The 23,195-nt window shown below is 24.2% G+C and overlaps 4 protein-coding genes across 6 annotated transcripts; 2 read left to right on the forward strand and 2 right to left on the reverse strand.

Annotated features, from left to right (window-relative positions):
* Positions 1-1,447: 1,447 nt before the first annotated feature.
* LOC112692083 (probable glutamate--tRNA ligase, mitochondrial) lies at positions 1,448-6,264 on the forward strand. The gene is given in 9 exon segments (XM_025566628.1): positions 1,448-1,577; positions 1,658-1,892; positions 1,952-2,141; positions 2,214-2,428; positions 2,489-2,714; positions 2,781-2,941; positions 5,126-5,286; positions 5,880-6,041; positions 6,044-6,264. Coding segments are annotated over 9 exon segments (1,614 nt in total). The 5' UTR covers positions 1,448-1,453; the 3' UTR covers positions 6,184-6,264.
* Positions 6,187-10,474, reverse strand: LOC112692085 (MICOS complex subunit Mic27). 2 transcript variants are annotated; one of them, XM_025566631.1, is made up of 6 exons: positions 10,163-10,464; positions 9,945-10,081; positions 9,704-9,849; positions 8,618-8,851; positions 8,352-8,527; positions 6,187-6,290 (listed from the first exon to the last, which is right to left on the reverse strand). In XM_025566631.1, the coding sequence occupies exons 1-6, from the start codon at positions 10,190-10,192 to the stop codon at positions 6,258-6,260; spliced, it is 756 nt and encodes a 251-aa protein (XP_025422416.1). In that variant the 5' UTR covers positions 10,193-10,464; the 3' UTR covers positions 6,187-6,257. The 2 variants fall into 2 exon arrangements, with proteins under 2 accessions (XP_025422416.1, XP_025422417.1); XM_025566632.1 differs by lacking the exon at positions 6,187-6,290 and adding an exon at positions 6,782-6,856 and having other exon boundaries at positions 10,163-10,474.
* Positions 10,475-12,817: 2,343 nt separating this feature from the next.
* LOC112692084 lies at positions 12,818-16,998 on the forward strand. Of its 2 annotated transcripts, none has more exons than XM_025566629.1 (9): positions 12,818-12,850; positions 13,915-14,217; positions 14,420-14,638; positions 14,717-14,981; positions 15,393-15,523; positions 15,618-15,771; positions 15,913-15,981; positions 16,071-16,232; positions 16,639-16,998. In XM_025566629.1, exons 1-9 carry the CDS (start codon positions 12,833-12,835, stop codon positions 16,926-16,928), a joined length of 1,611 nt encoding a protein of 536 aa, XP_025422414.1. In that variant the 5' UTR covers positions 12,818-12,832; the 3' UTR covers positions 16,929-16,998. The 2 variants fall into 2 exon arrangements, with proteins under 2 accessions (XP_025422414.1, XP_025422415.1); XM_025566630.1 differs by lacking the exon at positions 12,818-12,850 and adding an exon at positions 13,487-13,520 and having other exon boundaries at positions 16,639-16,928.
* Positions 16,999-19,871: 2,873 nt separating this feature from the next.
* Positions 19,872-22,632, reverse strand: LOC112692116 (transmembrane protein 256-like). Its single transcript, XM_025566676.1, has 5 exons — positions 22,297-22,632; positions 22,107-22,214; positions 20,599-20,758; positions 20,104-20,219; positions 19,872-20,039 (listed from the first exon to the last, which is right to left on the reverse strand). The coding sequence occupies exons 2-5, from the start codon at positions 22,194-22,196 to the stop codon at positions 19,896-19,898; spliced, it is 510 nt and encodes a 169-aa protein (XP_025422461.1). The 5' UTR covers positions 22,197-22,214; positions 22,297-22,632; the 3' UTR covers positions 19,872-19,895.
* Positions 22,633-23,195: the final 563 nt, after the last annotated feature.

Below are 23,195 nucleotides of genomic sequence, written 5' to 3' on the forward strand. Positions count from 1 at the left end.
ATGTTTCAATAAAAATAATTCTCAATAATAATGTAGGTATGTTTAGTTAGAATTATTAGGTGTCAATGATTTTTTTATGAACTTAGAATGTTTTATTTTCTTTTTATAAAATGTTAGAATTTCTTTTATATGTGTAAAAAAAATAATTGTTACTTAAAATAATATAGTTGTTACAAAAAAAATCTATGCTCACAAGCAAGTGTTGATTGAAGACCTATTGATTGAATGATCCGGTGGAGTATCAACTATTCAATAGAAGATGAGAAGTTGAAGGATTGCAGGTTATTCAGCTTCTCGTTGGTTCCGACGTGGAGTTGCCTTCAATTGAATATCCTACCGACTCCGCAATTTTGTTGCATGCCAACCGTTTAATCAGTTAATTCCAGTACTAGTGTCTAGTCAACGCTTGGATGTAAGTGTAGTGAAGAAATAATTAAGACTCTTTAAGATAAGTTAATTTATTAAACTGTTAAAATTATCCTAAGTACAATAAATTTAAGTAAGTTGTAAATATGCTAAGTCCAAATATTTAAACTATAGAAAATATTCTATGTCCTAACAATTACATTTTATAAAATTAGTTCAAAATATTTCTAAGTCCAGACCATGACATACACTGACGAGAAGGTGCTCAGTGCCGCATAGCCAAAACTCGTCTGAATAGGGCCTGTTCGGGACCAACTTTTATATCTAATATATGCAAGTATGTGTGTGTATATGTTAATGACAATAAAACATGATAATTTCTTATTGATTCTGCATGTGTGTGGTACATAATTACTAATGCAATGATACAGGATGTGGTCACTGTCGTTTCGATTATTCATTTGTTATCTTAATTTCCCATATAATGCTTAAGTGAACTAATTAAATAATTTAATTTATCCACAAGTATGGTTTTGATATTCATAAGAACCTCCTTATAATGTATTTTTCTATTATGTGACTACGCAGGACGCGACAGTATACATAGTTAGACTTTGATTTATATTACGCTTTGTAACACTATTGTACATCGTATTATTATATTATATATATCCGATCGTATTATTATTTACCTTTAACTTCTGTCCATATCTGTACTTCAACAATTACTTATATAGTAGTGCTTATATGAACCTTGAAGAGAACAACATTTTAAGTGTATTACTTCTAATTCTTCACTTGATGACATTGTAGTTTGTACTATATAAATTAATTATACTAAATAATTAATATATTACAATTATTATAATTATTAAATAATATAATATTATGGCTGTTTGTTTAAATATAATATTTAAATGTAATCAACCGATTGTGTGATAAGGCAACTGTAGTGATAGTGCAATACTGATGATAATAGTGCAGATAAGAGGCGCTGTCTCTAGACGTTCGTTAAATTATATCAATGTATCTACACTATTTATGTTTTTATTCAGTTCGTTAAACTAAATTATTATTGAATAATTAAATGAACATGTGTAACCGGATAATTAATTTAAAGAATTCTAGTCGTAATATATATTTTCATTATTTGAATATTCGGCCTTATTCAGATACTACAGTAAGAGTACGGTTTGCTCCAAGTCCTACTGGTAAGTATTTTATAAATTTTCTCCAAACTAATAAAATAAACACTGATATTCAAGATTAAATTTTTATTCGGTATTCTTAGGACAGTTGCACTTGGGTGGTTTTCGTACTGCACTTTATAACTATTTATTTGCTAAATCAAAAGGTGGTAAATATATTTTAAGAATCGAAGATACCGATCGTTCAAGAGTAATCTTTGGAGCAGTAGAACAACTACAAGAAGATTTAAAATGGTTAGGAATTGAATTTGACGAAGGACCTACTAACAATGGTCCGTATGGACCTTATATTCAGTCTGAGCGTTTAGAAATATATAAGTATTAATTAATACAAATATTTACTATTTATATGTTTTATACTTTGCCATCTTTTTTAGGAAAAGAGCACAACATTTATTAAGTAGTGGCCATGCCTATAGATGTTATTGTACTGAGAAGAGATTAGAACTTTTAAGAAGAGATGCTTTACGTACCAGAACTATTCCTCGTTATGACAATAAATGTAGAAGTTTAGACAAAGAAGAGTTGAAACATAATGAAGGGAAAAAATACTGTATCAGATTTAAGGTATACTTTTAATTTATCTATTTTTTTCTATTTTCTTAATGCATAAGAAAATAATGTGTTTAATTTATTTAGCTGAACCAAAGTGACGGTCATTTCAAAGATTTAGTGTATGGTAATGTTGCTAGAAATGTAGCAGCTGTCGAAGGCGATCCAATAATACTAAAATCTGATGGTTTTCCTACTTATCATTTAGCTAATGTTCTTGATGATCATGATATGAAAATTACACATGTCTTAAGAGGTGTTGAATGGCAGCCATCAACATCTAAACATATTTTACTTTATAAGTTAGTAATTTAAAAATTATTTTTTAAATAATTATTGTTATTTTAGTTTGTGTATTTAAGAGCATTTGGTTGGAATCCTCCTAATTTTGGACATTTACCATTGTTAACCAATATAAATGGCACAAAACTTTCCAAGCGTCAAAATGATATAACTATCAGTTCATATCGCAAAAAAGGCATTTATCCCGAAGCACTTTTAAATTTTGTTATAAGTTGTGGGGGAGGATTTAAAGACAATAATGTAAACAATATATACATAAGATCTCTTACAGAACTTGTTTCTAAAGTAAGTATGGAATATAATGATTCTATTGTTAAAAATAAATTTATTTCATTTTAAATTTTTATTTAGTTTGATATAAGTTTAATAAACCCTAATTCATGTCAAGTACCTCTAGATAAACTTGGGAAGTTCAATCAAGCTCAATTAAAAATTGAAATAACTACAGACTTTGGAAGAAAAAAAACTGTTGAAAATTTGAAAAAACTTGTTCTCAATACATTTTCTACTGAGTAAGGTTTCATTTAATTTTACCATTTAATCAGTTATCTTTAACTTTTTTCAAGTTAGCTAAAGAAGTAATATTTATATCTATCAGATTATATTTCTATGTACGCCATAGTTCTTCTCTTAAATCTAATAGCTTTGGCGTAGTATCTGATTTATTATTTACTCTATCTACAGCTTACCCTTTGAGACAGTCTTTTATTTAGTATTAATTTTAAGTTTATCTTGACATTAATTTTCGAAAAAACTAAGATATGTAGATTTTAATTTATAACATTTGTACATAAGATAGCATAAGTCAACTAGTAAAGTTACTAGTTTTTAATTAACTATATTAAATTACAGAGTACTATAACAAATTTTTACTTTACACAATTAAGCAGTGTTGGGTAGTAACATAAAGGATAGTAACACTGCTACTTTTATAGCAATGTGTTACATAATATTATAAAATAAATGTATAACTTTTGCTGTGTCAAATATGTAATGGAAATGAACTTATATAAGTAATTTCTCTGCTTTACAAATATCTACATTTCAAAAAAAATATTTTGATTGGTTTTAGGCCAAAATAGCGTATTTTAAAATAAGTGATCATGCATTATAGCAAAACTGCAGTTTTTTGTAATTTCTATTTTAAATACTATACATTTTAATATAGTACTTGGATAAGTTTCAAAATTTATAAAACTATAACTTAGTTTATTAATAATTAATATTTTTAATAATACAATAATTCTTTAGGAGAAAGCCATCCTACTGTATGGAAATTTATTAATGAAATAGAAAAAATTTGGAATTTAGAAGAATTAAAACAAGAACAGCATAATTCTGAAAAACAACTAGAAATAAAAAAAAGTTCAAGAACTGTGCTAAAAAGACTTCATTTGTTAATTAAAATACTAATGATAATAATGACTTTGATAATAGTATAGCATATAATTTTTCACTAAATGCCTAATTGTATATTTTCACTCTTTTAAAATTCACTGTTTTTATTTTTGCCATTATTAATTCCTGATTTTTACATTTGTGGTTATTGTTTCACTATTTTGCCCGTATACCATTTTGACTCCATATCATATTTAAAAGTATATAGATAAAAGTTTGTATACAATTTTGTTTTCAACTGTAACTTGAAAGTAATTTTATTTTCTTTATTAAAAAGTAAAGTAATTTCACTATATTGAATCCTACATCAGTTGGGCGTTCTACTATTGTATCGTACTGATAATCAACTTAATTTTAAATGATTTTGGAACTATATAAACACAATGATAACATTAATATCTTTAAATGACATAATATTATTAATAACTCTTATAATTTTGGAGTTAATCTTTTAGTATAGTTCTATGTATCAAGCGATTAGTTTTATGTTCTACGATTGTAGATTACGCCACTACTTAGGAATGTAATTTTTACACTAAATTCCATATTTTGACCTATTTTAAACTTATATTGGCGTTATACATTATATTATACTCTTATAATATATATGATTTATAAATAATTATTATATTTTTAGTTAAGTATATAGGTATATCTTAAGTATTTGTTATGATAATTTTTGTATATCCATGCATATAGTCCCTTGACGTACATTAAAATATTTAATATTGTACAATTTGATCAAAAAATATACATTTAATAAGAAGATTCAATAATTTGAGTAAATCATTAATTTATGTTTAACAATAAATTTTAATTTAAAACAATTGCAATTGTTCTACATATGCATATACAAGTCTACTTGAGTGAGATTAAACAGGCATTTTTTAGGGCATGACCTTACAAACCCTGGTAATGAGTAACGAGTAATATTACTCATTACTTTATTATAGTAACTAACCTTACATTGCACTTAAGTTACACTATATTTAGAAAATAAATTATACTATATTATAAGAGGCAGTCTATGACTTTTATCTAAACAATATATTATTTTACATTATATAAAAAGCTGAACAAAATATTAATATTTATTAAATTATATTATTAGTTAATTCATTATAATTTACCAATATATCATGTTTAATACTGTATTTAAAAACATTAGATATTTTGTTGCCAAACAATTATGACAGTTTATAATGAAATTTAAAATGATAGTATTTTATTTATAAGTATAAAAATACCAACAAAAAATGTAATACACATAATTATAATACATATAAAATGTGTTTCAGCAAATCAATTGATTTGGATTTATCTGATGATCATTTAAACAAAATACTTACGTGGAGTGTGAATAGGATTACAAACATTGATGAACTTATTCATGAAAACTATAAGTTTATTTGGATAAAACCATCAGAGTCAGCGCTAAAATCTATGGATTATGATAAAGGTTACAAACAGTGGCGGACACAGAGAGGGGTTTTGGGGGTTCAAACCCTCCCTCAAATAAATTGATGATTAATTTCAAACATAGTTATCCTACCTTATGTACCTTAAAAAAAATTAATTGTTCAAAACACGATATAAATATGCTAGAAAAAAAATTTTTTGTTAAGAAAAAAAAATCTGCAATAATTTGTAATTTTCCAAACGTTCTAAAGGATATTGTTACTTTAAACTCAAATTTTTGAAATTCCATGATGGCAATAATTCGTAAAAATAATGCGTATTTGTAAGTCGCTTATTATCAGTAAGTAAAAATAAGTAAATATATGTAATCAATATAATATTATTTACAATGGTACATTATGATTGACAGATTTCCCTACATTTTGTGTTGTATAATCATGTGATAACGATTGACTATAGTCAATAATCAATTATTTCAAAATAATGGTAATTATTCTTATTCCCCCCCCCCCCGAAATTTTTTTCTGCGTCCGCCCCTGGTTACAAACATAATAAATGTATATACAAAATCTTAACAATTATTATTTTATTTATAATAACAATACTCAATTAATTATGATTTTGATCTTACAGATATAGTAATTAATTTAAAAAATCATTTAGTAAACATAGATAATTTCACTACAGATAATTTGGGACCAGTATTAAAAAATTTTTCTAAATCAAACAATATAATTTACAGTCACTTAATGAAAATGCTACGTAACATCATTAGTGGACTGAAGGCTAGTAAATTATAATAAAAATTTTTGTTTTAATTTATTTTCAACACTTATATTATTTAAATTTATACCTGCAGGAAGGTCCAAGTGTTAGTGAAATGATGGAAATACTCGGCAAAGAAGATGTGATTAACCGATTAAATAAAGCATGTTGATCATTATCTAATATCATTGATGAATTATTGTTTTTTATAACAATCATGTACTAACAATATAAAATGTAAATTGATTATGAATCATTTTTGTCCTTATCAGTTGGTTCCTATGTATAAAAATAAAAGTTATCAGTAAATATATAGTAAAAATATACAAAGATGTATGATGAAAATAAGACAAATAACATTTAAAATTACACTCATTTTATTTCAAATATATTATTTAATAATTTATATCTATCCTGAAGCCAAAGAGGAAGCTTCCGGGCTCAAACCCAACCCTAGAAATATGAAATAAAATATTGTAAATTTGCCTGTTGCAAAACGAATCATTACTCGTTTCTTATATCTATCATATACTTGCATCATTTAATGAACAATTCAAAATAAACTAATATTATTATTATTTCATTATCATGTTTACTACACAATAAAATTAGAAATTTATCATTTAATGATTAAAAACCAGCAATTTATTTTTGTTAAGATTTGATTAAAGAAAATTTGAAGTCTGGAAACAAAAGTGATCCAACAAAAAAAAAAAATGTATTTCAAAAATTCTCTTGAATACAATATCAGTGTTAGAAGAATTATTCCCAATTATAAAAGTTTTTTAAAAATATTATCAATATTACCAGTATCAACTTAATCAGTCGGAAGAAGATTTTTCACTCTAAAACAAATAGAAAATTATTTAAGGAACTCTATGGATTAATTAAGACTATAGAGTTTAATGCTAATGAGCAGAGTTTGGATTTTATAGCATTTGCATATTTCTTATGAGATACTTAAAAAATAGCAGAGTAAGTTGAAAATGTGTTTCATGATACAGAGAACTGAGATAAAAAATTGTACCTTGCTTTTTTTTTTGCATATTTTGCATTTTTTAGTTTTTAGTGCTTTTTTTGGATTTTTTGAGACTTTTTTGCATTTTACCTGTGTTTTAATCAAAATCGGGTATATTTTATGAAATTGTATTTTAGTAAACGTGTTTTTTTGATTTTTATCAATCGAATTTTCAAGTAAATTATAAATGTATAGATTAAGTAAATAGACAGATTACGCTAATGCAACACTGTACAATTACAGGGATAATATATAGATAGGTATAATATATTACGATAATTTCGTTTCAGTTATTTGGTTCTAATTTTTGTCTGCTGATTTTGTTGGTTTTTTTTTTTATCGATTTCCACTAAATCTACTAATAGCCGATTATCATCGAACGAGTATAGAATTTGTTTTATACAGTCCACATTCTTCTCGTGTGCTCGTACAAAATTATTAAATAATACATTTCCTTTTTTCTTTGTTGCATATTTTGTTGTTTTTATTGTATATTTTTAGAGCTTATTAAGCGATTTTTAAAGTAGTATTATAGTGTATATTTATGCAATTTTAAGTGCTATAAAATCCCAACCCTGCTAATGAATATACACAGAGACATACATATTTTTCCTAAAGTAGTAATTGAATTGATGACAGTTGATCAAAAATCACGAGTCGTATTTTTTATGAAATTGAGATATTAGTCATGTGTTTTATACATTGAGTGTAAAAACACATAACGAGTATACGTTTTTACTAATATGTTAATTTCATAAAATATGTGACTCGGGATGTTTCTGCAATCATCGATTCGACTAATATGTTTGCTTTAAAAAATGCCTCGATTTTAAACTATAAATTAATATTATTATATATTTTTCATACTTATCAAATATAAGGTAAATTAGAAATAAATTTAAAAAAAAATTTTAATTTATGACAATGAATAGAAAAATTAATATTATAACATCACTGGTGACTTAATAAGAAAAATATGTATTTTTGAATTTATTTTTCTTAAATGTATGATTATATGAACTAACTTATATTATTTTAAAAATCTGTTAGTACTCTAGTCATAAAATATTGTAGACTCCCAAAAAAAAATTCTAATTAGGACACAAGTCAATACTATTGGAAATTTAAATTAAGTAAATGCATACTACAACTTACAAAAGTGCTCTCGTGTAATTGGAATATATAAAAAATGATGCTTAAATAATCCTACTATGAAGAATAAATAATCAAATTACGGATTCAAATAATAATTTCTTAAAAACATTTTTATATCTTTGTCTAAATTTTCATTTACTCTAAAATAAAATATTGTTAATACTTACATTTTTTTCATTAAAAACCATTTTTTTTAAAGATTCCAACAGTCCTTTAGCAGAGTCCATAATTGAAAACAATAATTCTTTTAAATCTGGTTTATTTTCTACAGATTTGTTTGACTCTTGATCATTCTTTGGTGTTGGTAATGGCGGTAATTCAAAACCAGTTATGTCTTTGGTTACTAAAATATATCAAGATTTAACATGTAATGAATTATTTGATAGAATCGTTTAATTTAGTAAATTTGATGTTAAGAATAAAAACTACAAACCATTATTTATTAAATGATAGGAAACAATGGAATAATGTTTAATGACTTTTGTTGCCTCTTCTGATTCTTTCGGATAACCAAAATAAAATGCTGCTGATGCTCCAGATGAAGCGTATAAAAGTTTTTTAAACTTTCCTTTTCTAGCTGCAACTAGTAAACCAGCAAGACCTCCTCCGGCTACAAATCCAGCACGAAGAGTAGCATTTTTTTCATCTCTCAAATTATCTATGAATGCTTAAAATTAAAATATAATTTATTAGAACATAATGTGAACCAAAAGATATTGTAGATAAAATAAACCATATATTTAATGATAAATAGATAACTGATTTAATGATTTGAGCATTAATCATAGCACATACACAATATTTATAAATATTTCAGGTTTATTTATTTAATCCAAAAATGTTTTGTATGAATAAAAATCAGGACAATTTCAAAGTTATGTTATTATTTTTAATTTGTAATAATTTTTAATAATTATTTATGTAATTGTTGACCTAAGGGCCATAAAAAATTAAAATATAATATTATACAACAATAAATTTTGCTGATACCTATACAACATTTTGAATAGATATTATAGATGCAGTTGAAAATAATAATTTACATGACAATAGCTAGTATGGATCAGGTAAACGGAAAAAAAGTTTCCTGTTGCAGTATAAATAAAATTATACTTCTACTATACTTGTTATTTTATTTATAAAATAAATATGGTTGACAAATCTTATCTGTAGATAGTAAATGACAATGTATTGACATAAGCTATAATTTGATAGTTACACATAGTTTTAATGAAGATAAATCTGTAGATATTTCTAATTTTTTAAAACATTTACTTTTAATTAAATTAAATGATAAACTTTTTTCCATGTGACTTTTTTACTAGGAACAGTTTTCCATTATTATCTATAGATCATTACTTGCTTTCAAACAAATCCTGTATGATTATATAATCACTTATTATAAAATTTGACAATAATTAATAAAAATAAAATAATTTCATTCCATCATATATATATATATATATATATATTAAAAATATTAACATATAAGAAAAATAAGTAAATATTATATAGTTACATTCTGAGTGACTGATCCCAGTCTGAACAAAAGTATACACTCTTTCTTTGACTTTAAACCACCTTTGATTCAGATTGATAATTTCATCCCGTATTTTTTGAATGGAACCTAAAGCTATGGTTGGCTCCCAATTATTTTCTTTTTCGCTATAATTAAAATTATTATTTTCAAAATTTAAAAGATGTAAATTAATTCAAAATATTTGTTCAAATGTAGTTTAAAAATTAGATAATTATCTTACACTTTCTTATGCTTAACTTCGTCAGGATATATTGACAAATCTTTTGGTTTGACGAGTTTTGGTTCTTGATCTTCCTTAGCTAACACAACTGGCATTACTGCATAAGAAGCAGTAAATAAAAATCCGCTGGCTACTGTCTAAAATTGAATATAAAATTATTGCTTTAAAATCAAGTAAAGAAAGTGCATATGAACTTAATACTTAAGCCCGAAACTTACTTGATTGGTAACAACACTTAAAAACTTCATTTTAACTAAAACCGTATTACAATTGGTAAAAAATAAGTAGGACTTGTCAGTAATATATTTTTGATGACTTTTTGATAAGAATTAGACTAGTTGATAAGCTGCTAAATGTATTGTTCATGTAATTATTCAATGATTATTTTGATGTTCTTTGATAATACCTATGAAGGCGAGTACCTTAATGCCATATGTGTATCATGATTTAAAATATAATATAGGTACATCACGAATTAATAATTCATTTATCTGTGGTTAGTTTCATATTAAATGAAACATGTTAACTACTCAAATAAATTATTTTGGTTTCCTGGTAGTTTCTTGAGTAACATATAAGTAACTAATGTTAATAATGCTTTCCTTATTTCCTTATCTCCTGGTTTTATTTAGATGTCTCCTGTTCTTTTAAGTGTATTGGTGATAAGTAGGGTTCAGATGGTTATGAATTTGCATTTTTTTTTTTTTTTTTAAACTAATTTTATTCGGACCAAGATACAAGTTTGATTCATGTTCTACCGAATCAAATAATACAATTTTATTTTGCATATTTTTTGATTTTATATTTTAAATTCATATTTTTGGGATTTTAAAAATAAAAATTCATATTTTGATAGATTATCGAACTTTTTTAAAAAATATTTCAATTAACTAGTAGATAAATGATAAATGATCAATCCGTATAATAGTGTTTGTCTTAAATATTTTTAGATTCAACTTAAAAACCATTTTATCGTTTTATCATTTTATATAAGCTCATATTGCAAAATAGCATATAGATATCTAATATTAAAAGAATATAAATTATAAATATAACAACTTATAAAAATTATATACATTCTTATAAATTAAGTAACATTTTTAATTTTTAGTATTAAAACTAATATACATTTATATTTTATGTAAATAAATTTATTTATATATGTTATCGTCAATTTGGATAATCCGGTATTTTGCAAAATGCCTAGGCATTATATAAAATGTTAAAAATCACTCGGTAATATACATAATACGAGCTTTGCCTAGTCATTATGTATAATGCCAAACGTGGAGTAAGCAATATGATGAAAATAAACAAAATTGGGCAGCGTTTATTACTATCGACTTTACTTATCGTTTACCATAAATGTGCGTGCAAGATTTAACACGATAAAGATTAGTATTATTTTACTACTATAATAACAATTCTGAGGTACAATATTGAACATACCTACTAATAATTTTATTACAATATCGTCATTTTCGTGTCTCGTTATGGTGTAGCAATACTATGCATACGATTTATATGAAATCAAATTTTTATAACAAACTAAAAATATTTTTTAAAAATGTGGCCACTAATACTACTTTTTTATCTGATAAACAGTATAATGAGTTGATAAAAATTCAATCCATAAGAATTGGCCAAGGGTTTTTAAAATGTGCTTGTAAGTCCAAGTGTCAAAATCAAAACTGTATTTTCCTTAAAAATAATATTTTGTGCACTCCAAAATGTCACTTTTCTACAACATGTTATTATAAGTAAATAGTAGTTTAAGTAAAATGTTTATGTAATAGTAATAATATAATAATAGATAAAAATTAAATTTTGTCTGTAATGAGTAATAATGTATAATAATTATAAGAATATCAATGTAATATAACAAGTAATAAAATGTTTTGTACTTTTCCTAAAAAAAAATTGGCGTTTCACATAACGCCTAGGTATTTTATAAAATACCTAGGTTATATGTAAAATAATGTTGAAAATCATATATTTTATTTACATTGCCCATAATGAGTTGGCAATTTGCACAATGCCTAGGTATTTTGCAAAATACCTGAATTATCCATATTGCCGGTAACATATATATTAAATATGTATATTTAAACATTTTTTTTAGCTAGAATACATATTTTATATTTTTTTTGCATAATTTGAATGTATTTTTGATAATTTTTTAGTGCATAAATGAATACATATTACAGTTATTTTAAGTGCATAAATATCTGAACCATAGTGATAAATATCCTGAGAATATTTTCAGTATGGTCCTTGTTAACTTTGATGCACTTTTCAAACGACGATATAATGAAATACAAGTTTTTTCCAACAAATTTGTTGTTTGATTATTAATAAGTATAGAATAAAAAATTTATCTTATGGAGTCAAAATAATTATGTTACTGTGATATTTAAAAACTGGAATTTCAATCTAAGTACACATATAGTTTCTTTCGTCTCTAACATATTATATTACCGATAAAAGTTAGTTTTATTATTAAAACACATGAAATAAATGTATGGCAATAATTCGATCATCAATTTTATTACAATTTCATAATTTTGATTAGTCGACAGTGTAAAAAAACTGTTAATTAATCATGTATATTAACTGACAAACAAAAATCACCACTGATTATCTTGATGTATTCTCTTATAAACCGATGTGTCACACTATTTTTGGTCGGCAATTCGAACGACAGAAATTCGTAACAAGCGTGACGCTTCGATTTGTACGAAGATTTTTGAGAATTTTACTAAAAAACAACTTAAGTGTTTATACTAAAATTTAAAATAATAATCTAAAAATAATCTGAATAAACCAAGACTTAGAAGATAAAAAAAATTGTCAAAAAACCTACATTGGCCATTACAGTGAGTGTACTAATGACAGAAGCACTTTGTGTAAGTATTTAGAGAACACATTATTTTGTACTTCACAGTTTTGTTCTTGACCACAGTAAAGGGTGAAAAAGTTCATCTATTATCATTTTATTATAGACTTGTAGACAAGTAATTAAACATCATCGAAGGACAGTATTACTACACCTACAACGAACCTCCACCAATCGTTACATCGTTTTGTACTAACAGAAAACGTTTCATCATTTTTTCATGACATTCGATCACCTTACCCAAAATAAAATTTAACAATTCCAACGCATACAGCGTAACTATCCTAGTCTTACAGGCTGCGCAGACAAAATGTTTTTTTTATGGTTTATACTTCAAACATTTATGTAAAAAAGTAAAAAAGACAAACAAAATAATTTATACTTGAACAGCTGTTCTAAGAAATCATGGTGTCTTCACGATACTATCTGTGTCTTATCAATTATCAATACAGATTGCGGCATAGTATAACATACAAACTTGTAAACTAAACCTTGTGATTTCATTTCCTAGGACAGAGACATTTTTTTTTAAATTTTGCAACATTTTTATATGCATCTAATCATAGTTCTATAGCACAAAATAGTATATAATCAATTAATTATTTGCTGTATGCGTACTTGTACATTAAATATAATTTTTCATAATAATACATGAACAAAATATTTTTCTAAGGAAATCTGTAAGTTTCATACACCTAATCAATAAAACCATTAATTTCCGTTTTTAATTTTATAACATATTATTTCCTTTTCAACGTTACAGTTAATTGTTTTTTTTTTTCAATCTTAAACGTTTTTTTGTTTACTTATCAATTTTAATCGTTAAAAAAAAATGGTGCCACATAATTAAATATGCATCAAATAAAGTAATCAATTCAATTTCAACAATATTTGTGATGATTTACTTTGAATTAATTTAGACTAGTTATTTCTAATGATAGGATCTATGTATATAATATATTTTATTAATTATATGACTAAAATATTTTTCTTTTTTTGTATATATACATAAAATATTACATATTTTTAATCATTATCTATCCAATAAATATTTTAGTGGTATTTTTGTTTCAGGTAATTTTTTTAAAAGTATACATTATGATGAGATGGCCAATTATACCAAGGCACTTTATGATGTCTATAACACGAATGCAGTCTTCTAGTATAGCTACTTCCAAAAAGCTTCATTTAGATGAATCAAAAACATCTGACAATATTGTTGCTAAAGCTTTTGAGTCGCTAAAAGAAATTGATAATGCTAAATCAAAAAATTCATCTATCTTTATTATAAATAATAAAATTGATAATGCTACTACCGTTGAAGAACTATTATCAATATCAGATCTAGGATTAATCAATAAACAACATGCACTTAAAGTAAAACATATTTTTCTAATATGAAAATTATATTTAATTAATACTAAAAATGATTGTGAGAATATTTTGAACATAGCATGATATAAGTACAATATTTTGTATTTGTAACCAACTTAATATATTTTATATTTTGCTTTGAAAAAATAGTCCTGAAATTAAAAATAATATATTAATGATTAATTATTTTATTTTATTTTTATAGGCGGTATCTACTTTAGCTGACTGGGCTTCTTCTGGTCGAACTCAATTGCATAACTTTGAAAGTGATCCAAGATTTTTAAAATTATGTAAAATGTTGGGCAAGGACAGCTCAAAAGGTAAAAACAATTTATTTAGTGACCTATCTACAGTTCTGGGAATCACAGGAGATGATGAAGCAGCCAAACTTATTTCTTCAATTAGTTTGTCCCAAATGGTCAAAGTAAACTACTTTTGAATTAAAACTAATTGTTTTACAGATGTCTAAACAAACATATAATAATTGCATATCAATTAAAAGGTATTATCAACACTTGGTGCTAAGAAAAAACGTTCAACAACATTAATGAGATCATTAGCATTTAATATTGGAAGAAGTTCTGAAAAATTAGATATTAAACAATGTGCTGATATATTATATGCTTTAGCTGTATTGAATTTTCCTGATGAAGTTCTACTTGAAAAAGTTGGTGCAGATTTACGTAAAACACTGTCCACTAATGATCGATTTTCAGTTATTGGATCTATATTAACTAGCATTGGCATTTTACGTTACAGAGATGCAGGTAATTTGTTTTATACCTTGTATTAAAATATTACATTAAGGTATTAAGCTAAATATTATTAATTTATATATGCTCTTTTATATTAATTTAATAATTGTATTTTTTGTACACAATATAAATTTGTATAAGTTGAAAATATAAACATAGTAAATATTTCTATGAACTAAGACTATAATTTAAAACCATAATAATAATTGTATTTTTATACCTATTTATTAATATTTATTTAATTATTTGTCATTAATTTCATCATAAAAATTATAAAATGTTTTCATGGACATATTTTATGAAATTGATTTTGTATAATTTTGTTTTTTAGAGTTACTTTATACATGTATTTTATATTTTTATAGTTTCTCTTGAACTTAAGTTTTTAATATGTTATAAACTAAATTTTACCTACTTTTATAGAATTATTGGAATCCTTATCGATTTGGGTAGAAAAACACATGAATGATTGTAAACCAAGCATATTAACATCATATTTATTAACATTAGCTTATGTTAATTACAAACCTATTAATATGGATAATATAATTAAAGTAATTGTTTTTATTTTATTTTATTTTTAATAATATTTTAACTTATTTTAATTTTTTTTTTTTTTTTTATAAAAATTTTATTTGGTTATTTAAGGTATTCACTGATATTAAACACTTTAATGATGCTGGTAATATAAATACATGGCTTGATATTGTCTGGAGTTTAGTTGTATTAGAAAAAGCAAACAATGATCATTTAGAATCAGTTTTATCATCGGATTATGTTTCAAATCTTCTGAAATTAAAAGGTACATATATTTAGTTGTTGGTTATTCAAATATTAGACGAATTACAAAATATAACAATATTTTTATAATTGTTAAATGAGCATTTTATTATAATTAATTAGTACCATACTTATTTTATACGATGCATTTTTTGCTATCTAGGTAACATAGTCATGTCAATAAAACTGCTTAACATAAATGGATATGCCAAGAACATATTACCATACAAAGGTATGACAATTAATAATTATTTTTTGAACTTAAATATCAAGTTTTAAAACTAAGGTAATATATACATCTATTAATATATTTTTATTCAGGACCATTACTGGATCCCAATTCTGATATTTTCAAAATTGAATTAGTGAAATCAAAAGAAAAACAAGTCTTAATGACAACAATGATGGCTGTTTTATCAATGATGTTCCCATCAGAAAATTTTGTAAAAATGGATGTTAATACAAATTTAGGATTTAATATTGGTAAGATTGTATATTTTTATTAACCTAGTTAGCAAATACTTATTAAATTATTAAAGTTTAATACAATATGTTTATTTAATATCAACGATTTCTTAACTGAAGATTATTTGACAGAAATAAGTTTCTATTAACATTTCCTTGAATGCCGTTGTATTTTTAGAAGATTTAGATATTAGTTTTTGAGAAGATACCTAGGGAATTTCCTTTTAAGATGAATTGATGATTTATAAAATAGAATGATAGAATAAAGTTTGAATATTAGTGTTTTGTTGATATTTTTCTAAAGATGGTTTACAAACATAATTTTTGTGTGATACATGTTCTTTGTATTGCTTAGGAATAATACTTATGTAATTTATACACTAAATTAAAATAAATATAAACATTTTTTTGTTTTTTATTTTAGATGCAGAATGTGTGATTGATTCAAAATTAAATCCTATTCCATTTGACAGTCCCAAGGTGAAGAGTCCAGATTCTTACTCAGTTGCTTTTATGTTGACTGGATTTCATGATACATGTAGAGGTTGTCACAATGAACCCAATGGAATTGTAGTACTTAATACTAGACTAGCTAAGTATCTTGGCTACAAAGTATTATCTGTTCCTTACACAGAATTTGGATCCCGGGAAAATGTAGTCAACAGTGTTAAATATCTGAAAGAAAATCTTAGAAATATCATAAATGAACCCTAGTGTAAATAGTTCTGTATTGTCTTTTTATTGTTTGTATCTTGAATACATTAATGTTTAAATTCATATGTTAGTAATTTTGTTACTTTATTTTCTTGATTAGTTAGTTTTCAGACGATGCCTGTCCAGAAAAAAAGACCCTTCCTATGCCTAGAAAGCAAAGGGAAACTATAAAAAAGTAAATAAAGAAATTGTATAACTATTCTAAATACATAATGGTTGTTTAAAAATAATTAAAACATTAGTCAATCTGAAAACTAAGTTGACAAACATAGTTTTGGTTTTGTTCTTACTGAATTACACATGTTAGAATATTATAAACATTTATAAACATTTATCAAATATGATATTCAAGGCATCAATTGATATGAATGTTTGTGAAAATCAATATCAGTGACGAAGACATCTAAGAGACAAATATACATTGTCAACCCAATTTTTGATTGAATGTATATTTTATATTGTAAATACACTTGCATTTTACATTTTTATAATCCTATGATTAACTTATGGTTATCATGTCTCCATTAATTATAGAAGTTTACATATATACATAAAACAAGTATACACAGGTTTTTATTTTGGCTGAGTGATAAATCCAAACTACCAAGATAAGCCTGTTGAAACACGCAAGTATAATTATAAAAAATAAATAAAAAACATATACAGTGTACAGTATGGAGCAAAAAAAATCAAATCCATAGTTATTGTATATTTAGGTAATAGGAGATAATAAAATTGAAAGGCGTGAAATTTATAGAATTAATAATGTAAAGTCTTCTAAAGTTAGAAATATCATATTTTTATTATCAAAATAATATTGTTCTCGGGTACCATTTTTCTAATTAATTTTCAATTTAGGTTACATTTATAATTCTTTTAATTAGTAATTGATAATTAAATTCTTACCTAAATCAAATAGTCTCCGGGGACCTAGACTCATTTTTTTTTAGAATAAAAAAGTTTATATATTTCATCATAATTTGAAGTATATAAATTTAAATTATATTTATATGTTTAACATACTATTTTCTTTTTGTAATAATTTGTTATGTAAATAATAATTAAGAAAAAATCAAATAAATATAAAATCATTTTATCCTTCCTGAATAATTTTAATAATTTGTAGCCTAAATATTAATATTTTAAACCTTCCTTTAATAATTTTATGTTTCATATTTCCTGCAGGAGTCTCAGACCCTTTTTCATTTTATTTTTAGTATTTAAATACTAAATTAATACTTTTAATTATAGTTTAAATTTTATAAAAAACAAAAATTATTGAAATAAACCAATAATATTAAGACTCTTTATAAATCAATTTAATATATTTTATGTTTGTTTTTGTAACTAGATAAGAATAAAATATCTGCATTTTACAATTAATGTAATAAAATTAAATACAGAATGGCGCTGAATTATATAAACAATTTTAAAAATGAAGCATGGACTAGATTAAAAAAGTAGACCACCATTTGCCCATCCCTGATTTAAATAATACATTTTTAAATTTTAATATAAATAAATTATAAATTTTATTTATATTAAACATATATTAATTTTTGTTCCCACTAAAATCAAATTGCTTCTGGCACTATGTAGTCTTAGTGATTAAAAGACCTTTATATTTGTTTATATGAATAAAATTTTAAATTACGACTCTTACCAAAATGGTTCTTCAAAACAGTTTTTTTTGATTACAAAACATTACGTTGTTATAATAAGTTATTTTCTTTCATATAAATTATTTTTCAAACAACTTAAATAACATGTTTATCATTAAAGTATTAATGTTGAATAACAATTACAAATATTATCTTAATTGTATTATAGTTTTTTCGACTTCTAATTTTTTTTATATTTTAAATAGGTATTACATTTTTAAAGCAAGCAATAATTAAATATCCTAGATAACTTAAATTAAGTAATAAGCATTTACTATTTGATTTTTCATGTATGCCTATATTTGCTCAATTCACTATTGAGACGTTTCATATAACCATTGAAATAGTCAAATAATTATCATCAATCCATTTCACATAAACATTATATCACATAAATCAAGTAGTTTGTTGTTTTGCATCAGGAATAGTTATTAAATGTATGCTATTGCATATATTTCACCCTCATGGCCTCCAGAATAATTGTAGAAAATGTATGCCTTGCCATTATTGTGTAACATCGAAACATAGTAAAACTTATAATATTTTTTTCAAATTCCTAATTGTTAGTAATTGTATTAATAATGAAAAATAATTTTCATAACAAAAATAAAAAACAAGAACATTAAAAAACTACTATTCAGATAATAAAATTCTACTAAAACGAAAAGGCTATTGTAATATACTAATATTGTTAATTCATACAAATAAAATTTATATATCGAGAACAAGATTAACAAAACCATTTCATTATAAATACTCAATTTTATCAACAATGAAAATGTATACTTAATTTTAAAATCTTATTACACACATATATAACTTATTACACTTATAATTTACAATTCTAACAATGAACTTTTTTAATTTTATTTTATTTTAAAACATAAAATGTAAAAGCTTTACTTGATTTTATATTTTCATTATCATGTATGTAAATAAGGCATTACATATACAATACCTATATGAATAATCTAATAAAAATATCCAAAAATAGCCATTATGGTAAGGAAAATAGAAGTTATTCATAATATAGCATTAAGTTGTTTATTATTTTCCATTTACTTTAATGTTATTAAAAGATAAACATATTTATTAACTTTTTTCTTACAACCTTTTATATATGTATGAAAAATAAAAAATTCATTATTCTTGATATTAAGAATAAATGTTGAGAAGTTTGATAAGAAAAATAAATCTAGATCAATAATACATATCATATCATGGCATTATTTTATACATAGTTTTATATTCTTAAATACCATAATTTTAACTATAAAACCAGTTAAATCTTGTAATAATTTATATTTTATAAGGCCATTGACAACCAGGCAGCAATTAATAACATACCACCAGTGGGAGTAAATTTATTATATGTTTTATCTGCAGTCAATCCGTTGTAATAACATGTTCCACAAAATATAAATGTACCACTAATAAGTAGAGCAGCAGTCTGAAAAAAAATTCCATTTTATTTACACATTTTCATAGAAATACTTTAAAAATATTATACATACAATTCTTGGGAACCGGCAAAATGGTACACCAAACAATGCAAATGTATGAAAAAAATGATACCGATTTGCGGTGTCAAAATTTTTAGCTTCTTCTGGATTAGCTTTATGTGCTACAACTAAAAACATATTTTAAATAAATATTTTAGAAATTTAATAAATATAAGATTCATTATTATTTGTAAATAAACAATGATACATAAATTGCTTAACTTAAGTTCTGATAGGTTAAATTCACTTTTTGTAAAACTGTTAAGAATAAAATATAATTTACATTATGTTATAATTAAATTGTTTTAACATAAATTACTTAGAACTTAAATTATTCAGAACTTATTTTCAAGACTTTTACTTAAATAAATTGTACATATGTTCAATTTAAATAGTTAATTCTCTATATCACATAACTTCTATGGTAGTATAATATAAATCTTAACTATAAAAAAATTATTATTGTTTGGACTGTTTTTAAATGTATCATAAAAATATTTTACTAACCATGAGCACCGTAAGCTCCAAGTATAACAGCTGATGCTCCCAAAAGACCAGCCATTTTAAAGATATAACTATTTTTTCCAATAATTTTAAATAAATCGTGATTTTCGAGTTTCATTATATTTTGCTTTTCACCAGAACTTGTTAATCCGATCCAACTTAGCTAAACAAATTAAAAAAAATAATAATAATTTAACAAACAAGTAAAAAATAAATTTTTCATTATATTATATATTAAAAAATGAATATAAAAAATTTTAAATTCAATCAAAATTAGAATTATATAATTGTATAATATACCTTAAAAACTCGCTTAAATATTTTAAATAAATTATTTAAATAAAATTATAGTAAAAATATTAATAAAATTGATCCATTTGGTATATAATTATTAATGCTGGCTTCCACACAACGATTAACTGTTAATTTTATTGAACTCGACTAATCATCATAACAAATTGAACGGAATATGTATACAGTAAATTGTACGTCTTATCAAATCAGAATAAAATGCAAAATTGAATTATAAGACTAATGGACGCAGATTCATTTTACATGAAATTGAAGAACAAGTAATTACATGTAATTAATTAAGAACATGTAATTACAGACTTGATATATTATATTATGTATCGTATTACAACTTTTCATCCATTTTAAGTTTAATTTTCTCCTTGACTATAATATAGTAATATATATATATATTATAGTTTCAACAACTTAATTTATTTTTTTTAATAACTATAATATAATATTTAATTTGAGTGATGTTTTTTGTTTTTTTTCAATATGTCTGATCTACAGCAATTCTGTTGCACACATACATGGAACATTGTAGTAAAAAATCATAACAATATTTCTTCCATACAGTCAAAAATCAATAAAATAACTGAATACTACTAAAGGATGAAAAGAAATACAGTTAATATTGAGATGTAAAACTCAGTAAAAATTGGAACATATAGACATTTTATTAAGTTCACATTTAAACTGTTTATTTTATATGCCCAATAAAACATACAAAAAGCTGTTGCATGTATCATAAAACAACCTTTAAAGTAATTCATAATAAAAAATGATTATGTCAGGTTTCAGTCAAGAGAGATATTTCTTAAAAATCAATGATAGCAATTAGTATGATATAACTATGATATTTACTTATTAGGTAGTATGTTAAAACTAAAATGTTAGGATATTATTCATAATATTAGTTATACACCATTGAAATATTTCTAAGTAATTATTGTACTATAAATTGTAAAAGTTAATAATAAATATTAATACATTGATATATATAATAAAATGTTAACAACAATACACAACCATTTTTTAATTACAATTAAAAATAACCATAATTTAAAATTTAGTGTATACCGAGGCCATAAATAACAGAAATCAAGTAATTTACAATTAAAGAAGATTGTCTAAATTAAGTCTTTTAAATTGTATTTATTATTAAATTTTAAAGTGCCTGAATAGAAATGTACCACTATTATGTGCAATATACTTACCATTGAATTAAACCCTTGAACTGAATTAGTGACAACAGGATTCTTATATGAAATCCATTTTGCAGCTTCTTTCATTGAATCGTGAGTCATTACTATTAGTTTCACAACCTCAATTAAACAAATACATATTTAATTACTTACTACAGTAAAGTATTATAGAGTTATAATTTAACTTAAAAATTAGACTTACAAGTTTGGAAACAAAAAGAGGCAATTAAATTAGCATCAACTATGGACATACAACAGTAAAAATCATAAAAAAAACGATGTATGTAAAATGTATTTATCAAATTAATACAAATAATTATGCATATTGCATAGTGATATACGAAATAATGACTGGTATTTAACCACTAATCTCAATCAAGTAAAAAATACTAGTTGTTACAACTCGTTGCTTAATGTAGTATCAATGATACTATACAATTGATAATTAATAGTAGGTAGGTAGTCTTAAATATACGAGAGGATCGCAACAGCAACATGAGCTAGTTTTTCGAGGAACGTCTAAACACAGGAATGCACCTTAAGCATTCTGCGCATGCGCGTAATTTATTCATCACTATCATTATGTTAGTCTGTTATATAGAGTTACTCTATGTTTATATTTTAGATCTGAAAAAAGTACACACAGACATAATACATTACAATTTCCAATATTTTTTTTTTTTTTTGGGCTTTTCACGAGCCATTTAAACTCTTAGCCGCTAAAACTAATACCTTCCATCGTTCTCTGTTGTATGCTTGTTCCCAGTCCCCTCCAATTTCTTCTAATAATTCCCTGACGCTATCCCCCCACCTTTTCCGTGGTCTTCCCCTTGGCCTCTTTCCTCTTATCACATAAGTAAATGCTCCTTTCAGTACACTTCCATCGGCTCTAAATTTCTTATATAGTCTATATTTATTTCAGCCTAAAATGGTTAAACCATAGGCGGTATTACGGGAAGGGCATGGTGAGCGGCTGCCCCCTCCCCCCACTTACGAGTTCTTACTCCCTCTATAAATTTCAAATATTAGTTAGTAACCTCTCATTTTACATGCTTATTTGAAGTCTGCTTGGTTGTGTAAATTAATATTATTATTTACAAC

Source organism: Sipha flava, unplaced genomic scaffold (genome assembly GCF_003268045.1).
Source record: "Sipha flava isolate LNK unplaced genomic scaffold, YSA_version1 70_pilon_pilon, whole genome shotgun sequence".
NCBI classification, from domain to species: domain Eukaryota; kingdom Metazoa; phylum Arthropoda; class Insecta; order Hemiptera; family Aphididae; genus Sipha; species Sipha flava.

What these genes read in the sequence shown, in the direction of transcription:
- LOC112692085 (XM_025566631.1), bottom strand. Translation starts at nt 10,192, where the DNA reads ATGAAGTTTTTAAGTGTTGTTACCAATCAA. An exon ending in TAAGTGTTGTTACCAATCAA is followed by an intron (nt 10,082 to 10,162) that starts GTAAGTTTCGGG and finishes ATTCAATTTTAG; the next exon opens with ACAGTAGCCAGCGGATTTTT. An exon ending in TGGGATCAGTCACTCAGAAT is followed by an intron (nt 8,852 to 9,703) that starts GTAACTATATAA and finishes TTTAATTTTAAG; the next exon opens with CATTCATAGATAATTTGAGA.
- LOC112692084 (XM_025566629.1), top strand. An exon ending in ATAAACAACATGCACTTAAA is followed by an intron (nt 14,218 to 14,419) that starts GTAAAACATATT and finishes TTATTTTTATAG; the next exon opens with GCGGTATCTACTTTAGCTGA. An exon ending in TTTACGTTACAGAGATGCAG is followed by an intron (nt 14,982 to 15,392) that starts GTAATTTGTTTT and finishes CTACTTTTATAG; the next exon opens with AATTATTGGAATCCTTATCG.
- LOC112692116 (XM_025566676.1), bottom strand. Translation starts at nt 22,196, where the DNA reads ATGACTCACGATTCAATGAAAGAAGCTGCAAAATGGATTTCATATAAG. An exon ending in TTCAAGGGTTTAATTCAATG is followed by an intron (nt 20,759 to 22,106) that starts GTAAGTATATTG and finishes TAATTTGTTTAG; the next exon opens with CTAAGTTGGATCGGATTAAC. An exon ending in TTTGCCGGTTCCCAAGAATT is followed by an intron (nt 20,040 to 20,103) that starts GTATGTATAATA and finishes ATTTTTTTTCAG; the next exon opens with ACTGCTGCTCTACTTATTAG.